The sequence below is a fragment of the Cottoperca gobio genome, chromosome 5 (assembly GCF_900634415.1).
Source record: "Cottoperca gobio chromosome 5, fCotGob3.1, whole genome shotgun sequence".
In the NCBI taxonomy this organism is placed as follows: Eukaryota; Metazoa; Chordata; class Actinopteri; order Perciformes; family Bovichtidae; genus Cottoperca; species Cottoperca gobio.
In genome coordinates this window covers 16,184,147-16,206,230 of record NC_041359.1, presented here as the reverse complement: position 1 = coordinate 16,206,230, position 22,084 = coordinate 16,184,147, and the positions used below count along the sequence as shown (strand labels likewise).

The 22,084-nt window shown below is 38.0% G+C and overlaps 2 protein-coding genes and 1 long non-coding RNA gene across 9 annotated transcripts; 2 read left to right on the top strand and 1 right to left on the bottom strand.

Annotated features, from left to right (window-relative positions):
- The first annotated feature begins 506 nt into the window (after positions 1 to 506).
- abhd14a (abhydrolase domain containing 14A) lies at positions 507 to 5,882 on the top strand. Of its 6 annotated transcripts, none has more exons than XM_029432657.1 (6): positions 507 to 588; positions 742 to 896; positions 1,632 to 1,903; positions 2,079 to 2,194; positions 3,303 to 3,538; positions 4,666 to 5,882. In XM_029432657.1, exons 3-6 carry the CDS (start codon positions 1,650 to 1,652, stop codon positions 4,846 to 4,848), a joined length of 789 nt encoding a protein of 262 aa, XP_029288517.1. In that variant the 5' UTR covers positions 507 to 588; positions 742 to 896; positions 1,632 to 1,649; the 3' UTR covers positions 4,849 to 5,882. The 6 variants fall into 6 exon arrangements, 5 of the variants coding, with proteins under 5 accessions (XP_029288517.1, XP_029288516.1, XP_029288519.1 ...); XM_029432656.1 differs by having other exon boundaries at positions 507 to 592; XM_029432659.1 differs by having other exon boundaries at positions 537 to 641.
- Positions 5,883 to 8,232: 2,350 nt separating this feature from the next.
- Positions 8,233 to 9,074, bottom strand: LOC115008845 (uncharacterized). Its single transcript, XR_003832347.1, has 2 exons — positions 8,976 to 9,074; positions 8,233 to 8,809 (listed from the first exon to the last, which is right to left on the bottom strand). It is a non-coding gene; the product is annotated as an uncharacterized LOC115008845 (long non-coding RNA).
- Positions 9,075 to 10,075: 1,001 nt separating this feature from the next.
- LOC115008844 (aminoacylase-1-like) lies at positions 10,076 to 17,369 on the top strand. Of its 2 annotated transcripts, none has more exons than XM_029432697.1 (15): positions 10,076 to 10,182; positions 10,612 to 10,755; positions 12,127 to 12,191; positions 12,325 to 12,429; positions 12,523 to 12,617; positions 12,814 to 12,890; positions 13,131 to 13,220; positions 13,858 to 13,914; positions 14,025 to 14,098; positions 14,227 to 14,276; positions 14,915 to 15,059; positions 15,555 to 15,623; positions 15,709 to 15,788; positions 16,568 to 16,628; positions 16,795 to 17,369. In XM_029432697.1, exons 2-15 carry the CDS (start codon positions 10,629 to 10,631, stop codon positions 16,957 to 16,959), a joined length of 1,260 nt encoding a protein of 419 aa, XP_029288557.1. In that variant the 5' UTR covers positions 10,076 to 10,182; positions 10,612 to 10,628; the 3' UTR covers positions 16,960 to 17,369. The 2 variants fall into 2 exon arrangements, with proteins under 2 accessions (XP_029288557.1, XP_029288558.1); XM_029432698.1 differs by lacking the exon at positions 10,076 to 10,182 and adding an exon at positions 10,299 to 10,412.
- The last annotated feature ends 4,715 nt before the right edge of the window (positions 17,370 to 22,084 follow it).

The following is a 22,084-nucleotide window of genomic DNA, read 5'->3' as shown; positions in this document are numbered from 1 at the left end:
ATATTGATGACTGACACTATGTGGGTTTTCTTTTTTTACAACCAAGATTTTGAGAAAACCCGATACACGCTATTCAAATTAAATATTCAATATTAAAGAATGAGAAATCCCATGAACATCAAGGAATTCATGTGTATGTGAGGCAGTCTTTTGACAACCATGACTACAGGAGTGGCCTGAACAGTTTATATGGCCTTGCTTTTGTGAATTTTGAAGTTTCAGGTTTTCTACATCAATACTTAAAAGTGGTATTAAATACATCGAAACCGTTTTTTGGTTTGATCAATGTGATCAATGTGTATCCTTCCCCACACCAACAATCACAAATGCATATTTTAAATCAACAGATCAACTTCTTCTTTGAGGAAAGTTCTTCAAATATTTTACTGCAAGTTTAATAATGTTTTTTACTAAAAGCACACCAATTATCTAAATCCAACTAATTTTCACTGGATAACATATGCATTATTTACAAAACAATCTTTGACAGATGTACGTAGCTTCAGCAGGAAACGACAAACGGAGCTTAGTGTTGTTGTGTGCAATTCTTAATGTGCTCCGACGAGGAACAGACGATTTAAAACGTTTGTGTGTACGAGACACGTTAATCAAAATTCCTATGCATTTCTCGACTTTCTCGTGTAACAGCTTATATCCAGTTTTTACTTTATGATTGATCAGACATTTTCCTTGAATGTACATGTAGTGTGTTGTCAGTAAGCTAACAATTTCTCCTCTCAGTTTGAAAAGCTAGCTACCACCAGCATCGACCCGAAGCCTTTCTGCAACGTTTCCCATCACTGGCAACCAGCAATGCAGAAGACATGGCGATAAAAAAGCAGACAGCCCCGTCCACCTGTCAGTGAACCTGTCTGACAAATATCTCCTCTGTGTAGGTATGTTTTCTTCTGGTACGGCATCTTTATGTCTCCTGCTGCGTCCCACTGTACAGAGATTGAGCTAGTAGAAGAGCGACACTTCAAGCTAATGTTAGCTTATTTGCATATTTTGGCTAAATTACATTCGTCAGCTCACCTTCTTTGCTCTTTAATACTTCGGATTTGTCGTCCTTCATCGTCGAGGGTTCACTTTTTACATGTTTGGATTTTTCTCCATCACTGCACAGCCACCTCCTCACTCCTAACTGTTGAAACATACTAATGTGGTTTACATGATCAACCCCCTAACTTTATTGTGCACTGCACTGTGATTCACTTTATTTGCCAAGGACCAAACCGTCTAGGGAAGCCTTATCCTTTTAAAGCAAATATGTCTTATTAATCTTTATCGTCATAGAAATGCCCAGCAGTAAGAAAACAAAAGATTGGTTGTTTTTTGAGTATTTTTAGTAGTTTTGGCCATCATGGAGATGTGACAACGTTTATGTTCTCAAAGCTTGTGTTCTTGTCCCTCATATGTAGTGAATATTTCGATTTGAATGAAAGTTCAAATAAACTATGAAAATAAATATAGAAACCAAAGCTTGTGAAGACAAAGCTATCGGTTAAACCACAATAGTTTTGGTGAATGGGGATGGCATTTTCTACAACACTGTCAAACAATTTGAAATACTGTATGATCCGGATCCATATGATTGGCTCAGACAATGCACCGTCTACCTCTTTTCCTAGATCGATCAACCTGACGAAATGAATTTCTTGCGTAATCGTCTTGTTGTCCTGGGACTGGTGTTGTTGGCTACTTTATTGCTGTACCTGCTGCTGCCATCCATCCGCCAGGGCAGCATGGAGCCCTCCCTAGACGCTCAAAGAATGGGGTTGATGGCCACTCCACTTCCAACCATCAATGTGTCTATTCGCACCGGACAGCTACCTGGGGACCCTCCACTATTCTTCAGAGAAGCTTTACCTGTTGATGGAGCTGGACGACAGATATTGCCAAGGTGAGTTGACGTTTGAGCTGAAAACATGCCTTGTCCTTACAATCATAACCTCAGTGAGGATGACTTATTACAGACTCGTTAAATACAGGTAGTGCAGCTAACCTGCAGCTCTGACATGGTAATTGTCTGGCCTTTAATAAAATCCTGAGACAATTTTTATTTTTTCTCTGTGCAGGCTGCAAGTGGTCCTTCTGCATGGCCAGGCCTTCACCTCCAAAACCTGGGAAGAGCTCGGTACGATGGCCCTGCTGGCAACTAATGGATATCAAGCCTTAGCGATGGACCTTCCAGGTAGAACTTAAGTTTTATTGCACATAATCAGCATTTATGTTACTGAAATGAGGATATCACTTAAAACTGTATCGTACACAAACATTTTATAATAATACATATGGTCTGATACACTTATGAACTAGATTAAGAAAGATGCATTACTTCAAATTTAATCTAAATTCAAAGAAATAAAAACTCTGCACAGTGTTTGGCACGAGTTTAGTCGAAAACGGTGACGTGCAAACAACTTTCATCAGCATAGCCAGTAATACTTGAAAATGAATATGTCTAAAAGTAACAGATGAGTAGATTGACACATTCATTCTGAAGTATAAACCACCAGGTCATTGTTGGTATTTTATATTGAGAATATCGTTTTAGTTTTTAAAAGGTTTAGCTGGCTTGGGTTTCATGAGCTAATAGTGCACTCTTGTGGTCGAAAATTAGAAAATGTTTTTACCTGATCTGAATGTAGTTTTCTTTTTCTTACATGGACAGTGGTGAAAGAAGTAGCAATACCACAGTCTAGAAATACTCTGCAACATGTACATTCAAAACCTTACTGAATAAATGCATAAAACTATTAGCATCAAAAGTAAAAGTACTCTGTATGCAGAAAGGAATTTCAGACTAATGCATATTATATTATTGAAATATAATTATTGATGCATTAAAATGTACATTACTTTAATGTTGCAATTGGTTAAGGGGGCCTATATTTCTATTATATATGTATATTTACAGAGTATACTGCTGGGTAGCTTGTGAATTTCACCAAGTGATCAATAAAATCCTAATAATCTGAATCTGCAAAGTAACTAGAACCTAAGATTTGAAAAAATATAGTGAAGTAAAAAGTACAATATTTTAATTGTTTTAATTAGTGGAGTACAAGTATAAAGTAGGTGACTGGAAATACTCAAGTAAACCTTAAAATGGTGCTTAAGTACAGCACTTGAGTAAATGTACTAAATGACTTTACACTTGACCTCAGGTAATTCGACACACCTGTTCTGGTGTTCAGAGCTTTTATTGAAGTCTGTTACACAAATATGTAGAACACACTGGTGAGCATGGATGCATGTTTACAATTACGTTTCACAAATTGTTCTGCTTCTTCTTGGAGGGTATGGAAAATCGCCAGACTCGGAGGCTTTGAAGACTGATCAGAGTCGAGTGGACCTCCTTTCAAGGTTCATGGAGTCTTTGGGTGTCAGGTCAGCTGTGCTCGTGAGCCCCTCCATGAGTGGACATTACTCCATTCCCTTCCTCATGAAGAACAGCGCTCAGCTGCAAGGCTTCATTCCCATAGCGCCAGTCGGTACCCGAAGTTACACTCCACAGCAGTACCAAAATATTCAGGTGAGAGAGAGAGAGAGAGAGAGAGAGTGAGAGAGAGTGAGAGAGTGAGAGAGTGAGAGAGAGTGTGAGAGAGAGAGAGAGCGTGAGAGAAAGTGAGTGAGAGTGTGAGAGAAAGAGAGTGAGAGTGAGTGAGAGTGTGAGAGAGTGTGACAGAGTGAGAGAGGAACTGTTTGCTTTAATGGGGAAACATAACACTGATGCATAACCAGATAATCCCACTAGGGGGTCTTGTGTATGTAACATTTCTCTTCAAATGCCCATTAAAGGTCCAGTGTGTAGGATTTAGTAGCATCTAGCAGTGAGGTTGCAACCAACTGAATATCTCCTCCCTTTCCAAGCGTGTCGGAAAATTACGGTGGCCTTCAGGTAACGTAAAAAATGTGAAAGGCCCTCTCTAGAGCCACTGTTTGGTTTGTCCGTTCTTGACTACTGTATAAACATGGCGGTGCAACATGGCAGTCTCCGTGGAAGAGGGCCGGCTCCCCTTGTTGAAGGGCTCATTTTAACGTTACTAAAACACAATAACTTAGTTTCAGGTGATTATACACAAATTAATACATAGTTTGGAATATTATATTCAATTTCTGCCAATAACTCCCCCTAAATGCTACTACTGTTAGGATACTGTGTCACTCTCCGGCCGAGTTCTCTGCCATCATAACTGTTGTTGTTCAATTATTCCTCATTCAGCTTGACCTAACGTTACATTTTATTTTCAATTTATGAAATTGACTTTGTGTGACTCCCTTCATGGAGTGCATTCAGTGTGCGCCATGTAAGCGCTGTAACTTACAATTATTTTCATTATCAATAAGTTTTCCATTTATTTTGTTGATTCATTGTTTGACCATTAAAATTCTGAAAGATTGCTCTCACAATTTCATAAAAAGTCCAAAGAGACATCTTTACATTGCTTTCTTTATCCAACTAACAAAGATATTCTGTTTACTATCGAACATAAGACGGACAGAGAGCGGCGCATTATTATGGTATACAAGAGCCATCAACAGTAAACGTACCACACACAAGTACGTCAGAGGGCTGTGTGTATTTTACTGCTGATATTGGTGTGTGCATGTGTGAAAAATTGTTTTACACTGTTTTGTTTTTTTTGGGTTTTTTTATAGATTCCCACTCTAATTGTGTTTGGAGCCCTGGACACAAATCTGGGTGCCCAGTCCCACAAGAACCTCATACAACTTCCACATCACTTTGTGCTGAAGTTAGACGGAGCTCGCCATGCCTGCTACATGGACAAAACCAGAGAATTTCACCAAGGGTTGGTCGACTTCCTCAGCAAACTGAAGTGAGATGTGAGGCGGAGGAAAACAAAACAAAAGCAAGAGGAGGAAATAGATAGAGGAACACTAGTCCCCTCATTAATGGTTTAGTTTGGTGACAATTTTGCAAAAATATTCTAAGATCTACATTATTCTCATATTATCACCTGAAGCAAAGAACATTGGCATTGGAGTAGGTTTTAAAACATGGAAAAAAAAGGCATGTAAAACCTTGTAGTGGCATTTAAAACTCAGTATTTCAGATGTTTCCATTAAAAAAAAGTATTATTTTTTCCGTTTTCCATAGTGTCACCCAAAAATACTAGTTCAGCTCAGCTTGTTGTAAAATAGCTTCAGATATGTATAGTGATGCGTTTTGTTTAATGTCTCTCTTTGCATGTAAAAACATGGACTATGCTTGCTTCACTGTTACCATTTTTGTAGGTGACACAAAGGTTTCTGTAAATATGCAAATGTAGCAAGTGTCTGTGTTTGAATAGCTTCTATTAGCGTCACGTTTGAAAGATTTGTATATTAAGATCTGGTAACCATTCAAGAAAACATGCTCAACAAAAGCAAACCGAATTAATACACACTGTAATAATTTAAAAGTAAAATATGGACCATATAATAATCCCATTTATTTATATAATGACGATAACGTTATATGTAATATATTTGAAATAAGTTTGGACAATCATGCAAACAACAAGCTTAGAAAAAAGAGATGTCCGAAGCTTGAAATAAAAACAGAAATTGTATGTTTTTTGTATGTTTCAGTTGATAAAGTTGCTGTGTTTTGAGAAGTGGAGGTTATTTCTGATGTATCTAAATGACTTGAAGGTTATTGTAGGCGACTGCTGGCTTTTTATGACTTTTTGAAAGTTCTTGGAGCGTTCACTTGGTCCCCCCTTGCCTTGAAGTGAGAAAACGCAAACCGCAACAACATACAGAAACACTACTTAAAAGCGACGCCGTGGTTGTGTTTTCTCACTTTGCAGCAGTTTGTCTAAATCCTGCGCATCATGTGTTGTCAAATTGATAAAGATGTTTTCTTCATTTGCTTTTGTTTTATCTATTTGCATATGTTCTCTAAAGTTGCAGTCCGTTGAGCTGTCACAGCAACTGTATATTTCACTCTTTTAGCTCAATGAATGGCAAAACATACATAGCCTACCATGAAAGAAGGAGACGGAGCACGCACAGGAGGGAAGGTAATATAAAGAAACCGCATAAGAAATTGAAATAAGTCACAAGCTTTTGAATACAAAACAAACACATGCAGGGCTGGCTCCATGTTCCACACCTGCAGTATGAGACACCGTTTCAAAATCTTTATCATAAAATTACAGAGAAAAAAAAGGTGGTTTTTGTGTGCATTTTATTTGCATGTTTGTTGCTGTAATCAAGTAGGTCACAATGTCACTGGAGCAGGTTGCTAGGGGACGGTCGTCAGGGGGGAAGGCACAGCAGAGCACCTCGTCGTCATGGGCCGGAGTCTCTGTCTACCTGAGGTGCTGTTAAACACCTGAAAGTATGTTGACAACAGTTACATAACAATATGTACATTCAGTGTAGCTTTCATTACAAACACAAAGGTACGGTGACAACATGTTTATTCATTAAAAGTTGTCTCACCCTTCAAGAACACAAACTAATAGAAAACACCAGGTTACGATCTTCTGAGTAAGTCCACTATAAAAGAGGATCATTTTGGAGTGATTGAATGGTGACTATCAATACTAAAGATACAATATGATACCCAAACCTGCAGTATATTGGTCATTGTGGTTACACAAGATACTTGTATACTTTAGGCAGTGTATTTCAAATGGGTGCTGACAAAAATGCTGCATTTTCCTTTTCTTTTCTAACATCAACCAGCAATAAAATTCGATCAGACTCCATATTTTCCAGTATTTGGTCTCCATGGAAACTATTTGCCCTTCATGATTTTATCACACACACACACACACACACACACACACACACACACACACACACACACACACACACACACACACACACACACACACAGAGGTTATTTTCTGCATAAGGTTTTAGCTCATCTGGCTATGCAGTGACAGAGGCCAATATTACACTTTGTCTTGTTCTAATAGATTTTAAAATCCACAAATTTGGGTTTCTCCGTCAGAGCAATATAAAATGTATCATTATACTTAAGGTAAGATATTTGACTACATTAAAGCTAGTGTAGGTAATGTATATTTTATAATATAATCATTTTGTTGTATTTGTTGAAATACTATTTATATCCCAACAACAGTCAATAAATCAAATGCTCTGACAAAAGAAACGACTGTAATAAGTCTGTCAAAGGCTAACCAACCAGTCTACCTACCTGCGCACACTGTGCCCGTGCACTAATTGCTCGTAACTGGAGTCTTCCACGAACGGCTAGCTTGACAGCTGTGAGTACTAACAATTTTCTTTCTTTAGTTCATAATGATATGTTTACGTTCATAATGATATATTTGGGGGCTTGGCGTTGGAGGGAGGCGACAGGCTAACAGTGTTGCCAACTTTCTCACTAGATTTAGAGACTTTTGGAGCTAGTGCTGCTAGCACTTTCAAGAGTTGGCAACATTGGACTGGGTTTTTCAGTTGAATAGTTTTAAAAATGAGATTACTCTTGCTGGCTTTTCACAATGTTACCTACCCAAGCTCTAATATTAGTATCACTACGAGACTGAAACTGCAACTATGTCAGTGGCACTTTTGGCGCAGCGGTGCTCTAAATACTAACATTAACACTCTCACAATAGCAATGTGAGATTAGTATGTTAGCATTCTAACATAACCTAAATAGCACTAACTGTCTGATGGGATGTCATTAGCTTTGAAGATATTTGATGATAAACCAAAGTGTTGGGCCTGTGATGATGTGGCTAGATGAAAATGTGAAGTTCACAATACATGTCTGCATCAAATACAGTCTATGGTAATCTTTCCAGGAGATGTTGATATTTCACTAAAAGCCAAAAATGTCAACCTGCTAGCAGTAAAGGAAGTCAGTGGATCACCAGTAAGTAGGATTCATCCTCTGGGGAGCATGAATGTCTAAATAAAATCATATTTCACTGTTAGTGGAACAACCAACCGAATGACCATCATTGTCATGCATGTGACATTGACACATGGCTAAAATAGATTTACTGCTTTAGCTGATGTTTGGGCAATTTTATTGATATAGTTATGGTACATTTTATTGCCCGTCATGAAGCAGACTTGGATGTTTGGAGATTAGATGCCTTTATCATAGGCAGACAGAAATCTTCCTCCATAACACAGCTCTTGTCCTGCCGCTCTTTCATTGGTGATTAAAATTGCACTCCAGTGTGTCATCGGACACGGATCTCTAACTTGTGTACAAGAAAATACGACCATATAAAGTAATGAACAAATATATTTATTCAATTCCAGTTTATTAAATAAAATTATATTTTTTAAATCAAGTTAAATGTAAAAGTGGCCATTATATGACGCGTGATCAAAGAGTTAATAATAGTTGATTTTTTCCATACTAATGGCAAAACATTGCTTTCACAACAGCTGATATATCTTCAAAACTGTGTCCACACATGTTGTTAAAAAAAAAACACTGCACTACTGTGCAATGCAAAGCTTACCGCACCTAGATCCTGAGAATCATAAAAAATTTAAATAATAGTACCAATGGCTAAGTGCTCAGTTTGGCTTAATGATACATTTTATTATTCTTTGGTAATCTCTGCAAAATGTTCAAGTTAAATATTCAGATCATCAGTGAAATACGTTTTTAGCGAGGATTAAAATTAAGACCTGTCTAAGCCTCATCAGGAAAGGCAGGAACACTGGCAAGAGCTGAGATGAGCCTCTCGAACACACTGATGCCTTTCAGGAAGACTTGCTCGTTCAGGTACTCGTTGTGATCGTGGAGCAGGATTGGCGTCCGGTTCATTGGGGAAAAGCCGATAGCAGGGATACCCACCTAGGTTCAGCAAACAAACCGGGTTTACATTACCGAGCACAGAATTAAAAAGGAGTGGAAACGTTTTCGCCCAACAATGTCAAATGTCATGGTAAATTCCTGAATAAAAATGTCAAGACTTTTTTTCCTTATTGTCCCTTCTATCATATCCAGTTCCTATACTCACCGCTCGGATAAAACGGCTATCCGTGGCAGCTGGAAATATCTCCTTTTCCAGAGTTATGTTCCTACAGTGGAGATATTGACATGGTTTTCATGACACAAGGACATTATCTGGATAAACATTTACAAAACATATCCTAAAAGTGCTACAGCCTACGTTAGACCATAAGGTCCTACACACATTTTCAGTAGAATACATAGTAAAGGAAAAAATCAGATGCTGAGACGAGTAACTGTAGACAGGAAGGACAATGCCGTTCTTTCTAAACAACAGAAGAGGATTGTGGGAGCTGTGTGAATATTTGCAGTTAAGGTGTGAAACCACATGGAGCAAATGCATGCACAAATGGTTGTGCAAGCAAAAATAAAGGATGCGAAAATATTATTTAATGATCGACTAAAACAGTAGACAAAGAATGTATTCTTTTGAAATATAGGTGTTTGATTACTCATCTACTATAAACATATGTAACGTTTCTGTTAGACTGTAACATTACTCAGCAAGGCTCAACAGAAAATGCGCACACACACACACACTCAAAGGAGCATGTGTGCTTTGATATATTGAGTGTCTTGTTGGCCCCACTGGAGGCAATTTTGGCTCCATCGTGTGAGAAGCAGGTGGAGTAGAATAGATGGAGCCATGTTGGAGATGGATCATCAGATGGGGCTGAGCCTCTTCGCTGCTTTAACTATATATACTTTATTTAATCAGGAAGTTACATTGAGATCGAGATTTCATTTACAAGTGATATCCGGGTACAGAGAAATTTTTTTATATACATACATACATACAGACAACAGCATGACAAATTATAACAAATGATTATATGCTTTCTTAATATCCTTGGGGGAGGGTATAAAAAGGAGATATACATACAAGAATATTATAGTAAAACTGTCTCACCAATCATTAGAACCTCTAACCAAATGTTTTAATTGCTTTGTCCATATCTGTCTGTGTAATTAATCAAGACAAGGCAAATGGGGCAACATATCTCAATGCTGTCTTTCCAATGCACTGTACATGTTGGCCATGTAGTTGGCAATACATACATTTCTTAGCGCTCAGTTATTATACAAGTAATTTCATCCCTGCGACAGGTCTTTTATTTTGAAGGGCAGGAACGGGCGCAGTCAGCAGCGATCAACTGAAACCGACGCTGGACGCTGCTTAGACCAGCAAGTTGACAGCAAGTTGACCGTACAGGGTGAGTACTGTCAGTACTCCACTAAAATAATCAATGACCGAGTGGTTTGCAGTTACTGTAATCCCTGTTTACTGTCAGCTGTCAGCTGTCAGTTGACGTAAGAACATAACGGTCAACCCGCAGCCTAGCTTCTTCTACAACTAATGTAAAGAAAGAATAACAAATGAATTAGCTACAATGCTAGTTAGCTATTTTAGCTTAAAACTGGTAATCGTCGCAGCTTTAAGCAGGTAACGACAGCTAACGTTAATGTGTCAGGCTGCTGGCCCTGGTAGACAGCAGCTATAACTGGAGCTAGCTCTTTGGGTTTACTCTGCCAGATAAAATACAATGATTAGATCTTTTTCACTCGATCCTGGCATGTTGGTCATTATGTTTGATTGTAACGTATTGTGTGTTTTTGTAATGGTTTTATCTGTGTGTCTACAGAGTAAATCAATTACACCATGCTGCCTGACAAAGATGGTCCAGGTGTTGGAGGCAGACAGAGCTCTCCTGAGGGAGAGGATCTCTCTGTGAGTCTGTTCAGAGAGTACCTCCGTCTCAAAACTGTCCACCCTGAACCTGACTATGGTGAGACACCTTCATCACAAGACACTGCCGTCAAACAATGCCTTTTGGAAATGTCACAGTTGGATCTTTTGGCATTAATTTAACTTGTTTGTTGGTAATCCGAGTCAAAACGGCTGTTGGTTAACAGTGTCACCTTCCAGTTAACAGTATTTTTATGTTTTATTTCAAATATTCATCATATCACTTTACACACATAGATTTTATTTTGTTTGTGTAGATGCGTTTAAAAGTATATTTTCTCTTTCCAGTGTGAAATGTATTTGCGTGTATCACTTGTACCATCACATGTTCTATGATTTATCAAAGTCCAATTCTTATCTATGCCAGTTAGACATTAAATTCTTCCAGTTATGTGTGAAGCTAGCCGACCGTCTTCAAAATAAATCTGAGGTGTTGAGCAAGGCTCTCACTTCACTGGTCAAACAAAACAAATAAATTGTGGCCCACACCAAAACAATAGGATTGATGCACATATTGGCAGCTGATTTGTTGGCAGGAAGTTTGGCCTTACTCTTAATTAGGGCTGGGTAGTTAATCAAATTTTATTATAGACTACTGATTTGGTTTCCAACTTTTATGAAAACAAGCTAATCGAGATTAAACGATTAGAGACTCATTCCGTTTCACAATGTTGCTCTCGTTTTGTTTTGTGTTATAAATCCAACGCACGTTACTGACTGCAATATGCTGACGATAGTTTCCAAAAAAGGAGTTTTCAGTAGGTTGTGGAAGTGCACTAACGTACACGTACTTACCTATTATGATCTAATTTATTTGAATTTGATTTATTTTTACATTATTTATTTAAATCTATATATATTTATTATTTATCTTTTATTTTTATTTGTTTTTCACTTGATTTTATATTTTAAGTTCATGAAAATCCACTGTTTTAAAAGGACAAATTCATGGTGTTTCCAAAGACGATGAGTAATCGTGTTAAATAATCGTGATCTCAATATTGACCAAAATAATCGTAACTTTTGATATAATCAAGCTGACCTTCTCTTAATAGACCTTAGCCATTTGGGTTGGTTCAGCTTAATTTTTAGGACCTTTCAGACTGGAAGGACAGTTGGCCTGGCAGCATTTGGGATCCCTTAGGAGTGGGAATAAGGAGAGTGGCTGGGTAAAGGTAATGGATACTTTTCTCACCCTGTTGCCTCCCCACACTGACCTGAAAGTGGCTAAAAAATGGATAAAGCTGGATTTTCATTCTTGGTTTTTGGAAACCAAGAATGAAAATCCAGCTTTCACCGAAGTCAAACTTAACTACCACAACTAGCAGCCGCAATAATTATGACTGTCTACTGTTCAAAGTGGTTTTACACAAGTATTAGAGTGTTATGCTTTCTGTTTATTCACTTATAGATGCAGCTCTTCGGTTCCTGGACAGAATAGCGGATGAGCTTGAGCTACCTATGAGAAAGATTGAGGTGTGTGTCTGTGATGATCGTATCATTCATGTAGTGTACATTAGTGTACATGCTGTAAATACAGTACCGAAATGAGTAATACTCCTCTGAAAGGAAACAGTGGGCCTTATCTGCCATTCCCCTCTCCCTGTAGGTTTGTCCAGGCAGAGTTGTGTCGATCATGACATGGGAAGGGAAGAACCCGACTCTCAAGTCCATCTTACTGAATTCCCACACAGATGTTGTACCTGTTTTCCAGGTATGGCGTCTGTCTATGTTCATGGCGTTACAATCCTGTTATTATCTGTAATAGACATAACAAAAATAGATTTGATATCAATCTCTTCTCCAGGATCATTGGAAATACGATGCTTTCAGTGCTTTCAAAGATGCAGAGGGCAACATTTATGCCCGGGGATCACAGGACATGAAATGTGTAACTATACAGTGGGTATAAAGTGCCTTGATAACTTGTTTTATTAAACAGGATTTGTAGTTTCTAGTGTTGTTGTGATCTTCACTTTGAATTATGTTCTATGAGAAACACCTGTGTAACCCACTCACTCAACCTGCATACTGTCAGTTCAGGCTGCATTTGTTATTTCTGTCATAACTCTGCCGTGTTTTCTTTTGTTCTTTGCAGGTACATCCAGGCAGTCCGAAGACTGAAGGCAGAGGGACGGAAACTGATACGCACTGTGCACTTAATGTTTGTTCCTGGTAAGATATCTGAGCGCTTCCCTCCTTTTATTTATAGTTTGCTGTTGAAGCATCTACACACCTGTGGTCCACCCACACAGGTGTTTTCACTTAGTTTGCCTGATTAGACTGATTAACCCTCAAAACTACCACATGTTTAGCAGAAATCAAACTATCTCTTACGTTATCTAAGTACGAGTGTTTTGGCAAATGAAAATATGACAATAACAACTAAAATTAATATTTTTTCTTTCTTTTCAGATGAAGAGGTTGGAGGTCACAAGGGAATGGAAACATTTGTGACGCATCCGGTGTTCAAAAAATTAAACATTGGCTTTGCTCTTGATGAAGGTAAACGAATAACAGTTAACATAACATCTTCTTTTTAAAAATGAATAAGCGAACACCTGAACACTGAAGGTCTCTCAGTTACTTAATAAGTTAAAACTGGGTTCAGTTGAGTTTATTCCACAACCACGGAAAATTCAGTTTTCTGTTGTGAGAGGTCATTTGTGATGTTTGTCCTAATTAATTACAGGCCTGGTAAAGACTTTACTGTCTGTTGGAAGGTTAATCTTTAAATTAGATATATTTGACACAAATTATTGAAATTTGCTATAGGAATAGATTTAGGTATGCGAGAAATAATATCAGTAATTTGGTAAATGTATTTAATGTCTCTCCCTGGACTAATGTTTACTGAGTCCAAAATAAAACCTGTCTGCATAGTGGTGTTTGAGACAAGTGCAAGTCTTTTATCTGATGTTCACAGTCAGATGTGTGGGGTGAAAGTCTGACAACCAAATATTTAAATGTTGTGTTACCCACTGTGCCATATTACCCTTATTGATCTTGAATCCAACAAGGGAAATGTGTGCTGAAATACAGTCGCTGCAGCTTGTGGAGGTTAATAAAACCACCTGTGGTGAAGATACTAGACTAATGTTAAATATTAAAAGTGTTTTATGTGTCTGCATGTTATCTGTAGGTCTGGCGAACCCTGGCGAGGCCTTTACTGTGTTTTATGGAGAGAGAAATCCCTGGTGTGAGTATAAACTCCATACAGTAAAAGACTTTCGTTTTTATCAGATTCCAGGATTTTTAAAGGATGATAAAGTCGATCTTGAATCAACCAGAATGACTTCTTCTTTCCAGGGATTACAATCCACTGCCCAGGAAATCCAGGTCATGGGTCAAGGTTTGTGGAGAACACGGCTGCTGAGAAACTGGTAACTGTCAATCAACCAGTTAACAAAACTGTTTAATCCTGAATTCTGATCATTATCTTAACATTTAATCATCGTTACAAGGACTGAGAAGGACAGTGTCAGTGACCATACTTCCTTATCCTTGTCAGCGCCAAGTCATAAACTCCTTCCTGGACTTCAGAGAGAAGGAGAAACACAGGTGAGCGAGAACTGTTTACATCTTGATTTATTACATAATGTATATGGAAAGACATGTTTTATCTTTTAATCCGTTATTCTAAAGTTGAACTTTAAGGCTTGATTTCCTACATAAAGTCTCAGTATGAAAGTCCTCTCTCTTTGCTAAAAGCATCTCTTAAGGGCTGTAAACAGTTTGTGGGTGGTTCCTCCAATTTAACTTGTAATTATTATGCAAGCTTTTAAGGGGGGCTTTCATTTTATTAATAGTTAGTCTTTCCTGGAAGCTGCCTGAACACAACTACAATCTAAAACTAAAATACCAGTTTTAGAACGTTGCTTCTATACTCCCTGTAATTAATACCATATCACATAATTGTCTCCTGGAAACTTTCATGGGAATAATAACGAAATCATGGGCGTGTAAAGAAATTGTAATACATTTCATGAATCTGGTTCCTGGTCATTTAAAATAAACGCTAATCAGGCATCATGTGTTGTGTTTGTGTCCCAGAGACCTAAATGAATATGAGCGGCAACAGTTGCTAATTAGTTCTTTGGAACAAAGTAAAAGATGAAGATTTCTTTGATTTAAAAGTCAAGTTCATTTTCAGTGTTGCAATTCTTTTTTATAAATGTATTACCCTGTGTGTATTTCAGGCTAAATACGAGTGAGTGTTTCACGCTCGGTGATGTCACCACAGTCAATATGACCATGGTCAAAGGAGGCGTGGCCTACAACGTCATCCCAGCTGAAATGGACGTCAGCTTTGACCTAAGAATACCACCGACAGTGAATCTACAGGTGTGTACACTTGCATGTTTGTATGATTGGGAATGTGTGTCGAGATGGTGTTTCAGTCCACCATCCAATTCTCTTCCACTATTGAGATCTTCAGGAGTCATCTTAAAACACACTCATTCATTATCCTCAACTTAAGCAGCTCAGATATTTCTCTAGAAGTCTCTGTAGGTCTGTGTTGTCACTGTGGACTCTGTGTGAAGATGCTTCTTTTATTATTATTATTATTATTATTATTATTATTATTATTATTATATAATAATAATAATAATAATAATAATAATAATAATAATCATTATTTATCACCACTCTGATTTTTCTTCTCTTCGTCTATTGTTTGTTTGTCTTTGTTTTCCTTTTGTGTGTGCTGTGCTATATAGATAACGTTTATTTGATTAGAGTTTGTCTTTGTGACTCATGTAGTCAGGCAGATGTCAGGATGAAATGACCTCCAGCTCAATGTTAACCTCTGAATGATTATTCTTATCATCCTACCAGGAGTTTGAAAGGCAGATCAAAGAGTGGTGTAAAGAAGCAGGAGAGGATGTCACGTACGAATTTGCTCAGGTTAGTGCACTTACAAAAAATTATAAAAGTGCTGTTGCTTTGTTCCTTTTGTCAAAGAGATTAAATTAGCTGCCAACCATTACAGAAACATATGAACCAGAACTTGACTTCTACAGCGGAGAATGATCCGTGGTGGAACGCCTTCAGTGCAGCCTGCAAGGCAATGTGAGTACACTGTACACACTAATGCATCATCTGTATATGCTCTCACCTTTTCTTTTGCATGAATGCAGGTGTTGGATGTTGTGCAAGGAACTTACAAACACAACTTTCTATTGATATTATCCACTCGATTTTAAAAATAAGTAAAAGCTACAATATATTGTGACAACTTTAACCTCAATTAGGCAATCTACACCTTGTGTGTGTGTGTGTGTGTGTGTGTGTGTGTGTGTGTGTGTGTGTGTGTGTGTGTGTGTGTGTGTGTGTGTGTGTGTGTGTGTGTGTGTGTGTGTGTGTGTGCGTGCGCGTGTGTGCGCGCATTTTCTGTTGAGGCTTGCTGAGTAATGTTACAGTCTAACAGAAACGTTACATATGTTTATAGTAGATGAGTAATCAAACACCTATATTTCAAAAGAATGCATTCTTTGTCTACTGTTTTAGTCGATCATTAAATAATATTTTCGCATCCTTTATTTTTGCTTGCACAACCATTTGTGCATGCATTTGCTCCATGTGGTTTCACACCTTAACTGCAAATATTCACACAGCTCCCACAATCCTCTTCTGTTGTTTAGAAAGAACGGCATTGTCCTTCCTGTCTACAGTTACTCGTCTCAGCATCTGATTTTTTCCTTTACTATGTATTCTACTGAAAATGTGTGTAGGACCTTATGGTGTAACATAGGCTGTAGCACTTTTAGGATATGTTTTGTAAATGTTTATCCAGATAATTGTAGGACTGTCCTTGTGTCATGAAAACCATGTCAATATCTCCACTGTAGGAACATAACTCTGGAAAAGGAGATATTTCCAGCTGCCACGGATAGCCGTTTTATCCGAGCGGTGAGTATAGGAACTGGATATGATAGAAGGGACAATAAGGAAAAAAAGTCTTGACATTTTTATTCAGGAATTTACCATGACATTTGACATTGTTGGGCGAAAACGTTTCCACTCCTTTTTAATTCTGTGCTCGGTAATGTAAACCCGGTTTGTTTGCTGAACCTAGGTGGGTATCCCTGCTATCGGCTTTTCCCCAATGAACCGGACGCCAATCCTGCTCCACGATCACAACGAGTACCTGAACGAGCAAGTCTTCCTGAAAGGCATCAGTGTGTTCGAGAGGCTCATCTCAGCTCTTGCCAGTGTTCCTGCCTTTCCTGATGAGGCTTAGACAGGTCTTAATTTTAATCCTCGCTAAAAACGTATTTCACTGATGATCTGAATATTTAACTTGAACATTTTGCAGAGATTACCAAAGAATAATAAAATGTATCATTAAGCCAAACTGAGCACTTAGCCATTGGTACTATTATTTAAATTTTTATGATTCTCAGGATCTAGGTGCGGTAAGCTTTGCATTGCACAGTAGTGCAGTGTTTTTTTTTAACAACATGTGTGGACACAGTTTTGAAGATATATCAGCTGTTGTGAAAGCAATGTTTTGCCATTAGTATGGAAAAAATCAACTATTATTAACTCTTTGATCACGCGTCATATAATGGCCACTTTTACATTTAACTTGATTTAAAAAATATAATTTTATTTAATAAACTGGAATTGAATAAATATATTTGTTCATTACTTTATATGGTCGTATTTTCTTGTACACAAGTTAGAGATCCGTGTCCGATGACACACTGGAGTGCAATTTTAATCACCAATGAAAGAGCGGCAGGACAAGAGCTGTGTTATGGAGGAAGATTTCTGTCTGCCTATGATAAAGGCATCTAATCTCCAAACATCCAAGTCTGCTTCATGACGGGCAATAAAATGTACCATAACTATATCAATACAATTGCCCAAACATCAGCTAAAGCAGTAAATCTATTTTAGCCATGTGTCAATGTCACATGCATGACAATGATGGTCATTCGGTTGGTTGTTCCACTAACAGTGAAATATGATTTTATTTAGACATTCATGCTCCCCAGAGGATGAATCCTACTTACTGGTGATCCACTGACTTCCTTTACTGCTAGCAGGTTGACATTTTTGGCTTTTAGTGAAATATCAACATCTCCTGGAAAGATTACCATAGACTGTATTTGATGCAGACATGTATTGTGAACTTCACATTTTCATCTAGCCACATCATCACAGGCCCAACACTTTGGTTTATCATCAAATATCTTCAAAGCTAATGACATCCCATCAGACAGTTAGTGCTATTTAGGTTATGTTAGAATGCTAACATACTAATCTCACATTGCTATTGTGAGAGTGTTAATGTTAGTATTTAGAGCACCGCTGCACCAAAAGTGCCACTGACATAGTTGCAGTTTCAGTCTCGTAGTGATACTAATATTAGAGCTTGGGTAGGTAACATTGTGAAAAGCCAGCAAGAGTAATCTCATTTTTAAAACTATTCAACTGAAAAACCCAGTCCAATGTTGCCAACTCTTGAAAGTGCTAGCAGCACTAGCTCCAAAAGTCTCTAAATCTAGTGAGAAAGTTGGCAACACTGTTAGCCTGTCGCCTCCCTCCAACGCCAAGCCCCCAAATATATCATTATGAACGTAAACATATCATTATGAACTAAAGAAAGAAAATTGTTAGTACTCACAGCTGTCAAGCTAGCCGCTCGTGGAAGACTCCAGTTACGAGCAATTAGTGCACGGGCACAGTGTGCGCAGGTAGGTAGACGGGTTGGTTAGCCTTTGACAGACTTATTACAGTCGTTTATTTTGTCAGAGCATTTGATTTATTGACTGTTGTTGGGATATAAATAGTATTTCAACAAATACAACAAAATGATTATATTATAAAATATACATTACCTACACTAGCTTTAATGTAGTCAAATATCTTACCTTAAGTATAATGATACATTTTATATTGCTCTGACGGAGAAACCCAAATTTGTGGATTTTAAAATCTATTAGAACAAGACAAAGTGTAATATTGGCCTCTGTCACTGCATAGCCAGATGAGCTAAAACCTTCTGCAGAAAATAACCTTTAAAAAAAGATTATTTTCATTTATTCGAGAACTTGCCTTAAAGTATGTAGTGTTGTGGAAGTTTTCCTGCTTTACTCTGGAGAGATGTATATAAAATCAAATACATGGTGATAGAGACAGAGTTGTCTTTGTGCATTTATTTGTGGCCACAAATGGCACCAGTTTCACAGAATACAGCGTAGTCTATGGAAGGGCACAGGTTGGAAGAAGACACATAGGCATTTTATACAATTTGGTTTGGAGACGAGGTGATGAAAAAAACACAGGGGGGCCGAGCCAAACTGCCCTTTGATGCTTGTAAGGTAATAGTTATGTAAACAGAATATTGGGTGATACACTCAATATTCTGTCTCAGTATGTTAAACAGTTTGATCAGGATTTGGGTGTGTCCTGTCTTTTGTTTTGATCAGGATTTGAAACATTTGGGTGTGTCCTGTCTTTTGTTTTGATCAGGATTTGAAACATTTGGGTGTGTCCTGTCTTTTGTTAGTTCAGTATCAGTCTAATCAGGATGCGTCTGTCTTGTATTAATATGACCGGCACTCCTATGTTAGCATCAAATGGCAGTTGGCTTGTTTAACATAGGAAACTTATATAACAACAGTAGACATTTAAATTGCTATTACAGTAGATACTGTAGAATTGATGTAAACAAGGATGCTGTGTAATGGAGGTGTAACAAGGGAACTGAGAAATTAAAAATGTCTTTTCATGTGTAATGCTGTTTACATGAGGCAAAGGTCGGTCTCATCTACAGTTCTGCTCCCATTGGAGTTGTCGTCCAATTAACAGTGTATGGCTCTCCGAGGGGGACTGGCAGGAAGACAGTGCAGTCAGTAATTAGTCTTCTCTCTCCCCAGGACATGACAGCAGTATTAGCACATGGGGCCGTCAGGGAGACTTCTAAAAGCTGAACCCACATCCTTCCTCCCAGAGGGGGCAGGAATAGGTGCAGTCATCCTGTTGGTGAGCTGTCGAGCATCTGAATGTCTGCCTGCGGAAAAACAGAGGGTCTGTTAAACAGTTCCATATCTCACTGTTTCAGGAGTGCTTTTCATGAATTTGGAACAGCACAAGCATATTCACTGTACAATTGCAGCTGGGTCTTTGTGGTTTGAGGCCAAAGTCATTTCTATGTGCGTTATTTCTCCAGAAATAAAAATCCCCCGACAGTTGCTCCTTCTTACTCTCGTTCCCACGGTCAGGGTCAGATTAAATAACAGCGACTGAGGTGGTTGAGGATTCAAGTCCCAGTCAAGTGGCAGGGAGCATACCCACATGGAGAGATTTAACCCGACTCCTGCAGTCTGGGCACTTTATCAACATCAATATTATAATATACAAACATACAGACATGTTGCAACTCGGGGACTAACTTGCGCCTGTAATGACTGACCTGAAATGTGAAGGTAGGAATGCACCATGGAGAGGGAGAGAAATGGTACTTTCTGCACACAAAACAGATCACCTTAAATATACTTAGAAATTAAAGTCAGAAACAATCTGTGAATCCACAAAATCAATCTCCATTTCTCTGTCCTTTACAGCAGCTTTATTTTACATCCTTAACGCCACAGTGTTGAGTCTCAGCTCTCTGGTTTTCTTGCTTCTGGGCAGAGCTGTTTATATTCACAGATGCTACAGTGTATGAAGGAACATGCACACTGTAAATCTTCCAGCTGAATGGCATTTCTCTCTACTGTGCTCTCCTGCTGCGCAACAACCAGATGCTCCCTTAATTGTAGACTGTTAGAGATTGCAGTTCCACAATCACGATACTGTGCTCAATACATTTTGTTGTCCTGTTACACTATTTTTCATTGTTTTTGTTTAGGATATATAAATAGAGGTTTTATAAGATTAGATCTAGATTAACAAGGGTAGTTGGAGGAGGATTCTCATACACATATGAAACATTACTGACCTCCATTTGAAGACATTGAGGAATCCCATCTTAATAAATGTATATTGTTAGACAGGCTGTGACTTGTTAGGCTACATGATTACATAACTGTTTTTAAGGGCTGTCAGCTGGCAGAGAGGATCCATCCTCAAACTATTTTTGGACGGTGTACACCAGAAGTGACTATTGTCGTTGATGACTTCAATAATTAAGTGAAAATCAGTTGACTTCAATAATTAAATGGTTGTAAAATAATCAAAACAGATTTATATTTTTCTATTGCCTGATGGATGAAATAACTGTTTCATGTTCAGACACTTGTTTTCTCACTTGATATAACTCCTCATTTAAGTTTCCTGCCAACTTATAACAACATTTCTCAATTTCTTTCTTGATGTTTGGCCAATGTTGTATGTATTTGAAACTTTTTGGCCGTAAGATAAGTGGATAATTTTCAAATTCACATGAAAATTAATTAGTTCACAATGAAAAATTTTTTGTACTTTGAATTAAGATAAGGTGACGAGCATCACAATACACTAATGGAGCGTGTTTATTTATTGTGTTTATTACATGGCCCTGTAAAAAATGCAAGAGGTCCCCATTAACTTATCTCTATGCTATGTGTGTGTTTGTGTTGTTCCTGCACAGAGATCATTGTGTGCAACTATCAGAGCCTCTATGTATTAATATGTATTAGCCTGGAGTTCAGTGACATTGCAATAGGCTAAATATTAAACTGAATGTTGTCAGCCTCTATCACCCTTGCAATTGCTCAAATCTGCATTCCACACTGATGTTTAATTTTAACAGGCTGGTCATAAGAGACTGAAAAGCAATGTATATGCACTTATGTATTCACTCGTACTTTTAAACCTTACTAAGCCACATTTTTTACATCTGGGTTTCCATAACTTAGTGCTTTACGTGAGCCCTTTACTAGGGAGCCCTAGGGAGAAAAATTAGCTGTTGGGCCCCCTGTTGACACCCCACCCACCACATTATGTATGAACCTGCCTCCCCCAAACTCACATTTAGTACAATGCCCATAGCAGACTATACACAGCAGCTTCAATATGCTTTTCTCACAGCAGATGATTTGACACGTCATTGTAGGAGAAACACAAATGTATCACTGACGGTGACTGCATTACGTTTAAGGTGTCCTAGTTCCATGACATGTTATGCTTTCTGCTCGCTGGCTTACTGGGACACTTAAATGCAGAAGAGGCATCATTAATGTTATAAGTTACAATTGTGTTTTTCTAGCTATGACAAAATCAAAATGTATGCTGTGGAAAAAGGCCTCAACCATGTCCCAAATCCATACTGCACACTTATTCTATACAGTATATACCACTGATTGTCATGTTATACTGATTCAGCAAGTAGTATACAAGAAAAGCAACAAACTATTAACAGAAAATGATCAATA

Bases quoted from the DNA above. Each gene is read 5' to 3' on its own strand.
- abhd14a (XM_029432657.1), top strand. From the start codon at position 1,650: ATGAATTTCTTGCGTAATCGTCTTGTTGTCCTGGGACTGGTGTTGTTG. The intron at 2,195-3,302 runs GTAGAACTTAAG...TTCTTCTTGGAG, and splicing joins CTTAGCGATGGACCTTCCAG to GGTATGGAAAATCGCCAGAC. The intron at 3,539-4,665 runs GTGAGAGAGAGA...GTTTTTTTATAG, and splicing joins AGCAGTACCAAAATATTCAG to ATTCCCACTCTAATTGTGTT.
- LOC115008844 (XM_029432697.1), top strand. From the start codon at position 10,629: ATGCTGCCTGACAAAGATGGTCCAGGTGTTGGAGGCAGACAGAGCTCT. The intron at 13,915-14,024 runs GTGAGTATAAAC...TCTTCTTTCCAG, and splicing joins TGGAGAGAGAAATCCCTGGT to GGATTACAATCCACTGCCCA. The intron at 15,060-15,554 runs GTGTGTACACTT...TCATCCTACCAG, and splicing joins CACCGACAGTGAATCTACAG to GAGTTTGAAAGGCAGATCAA.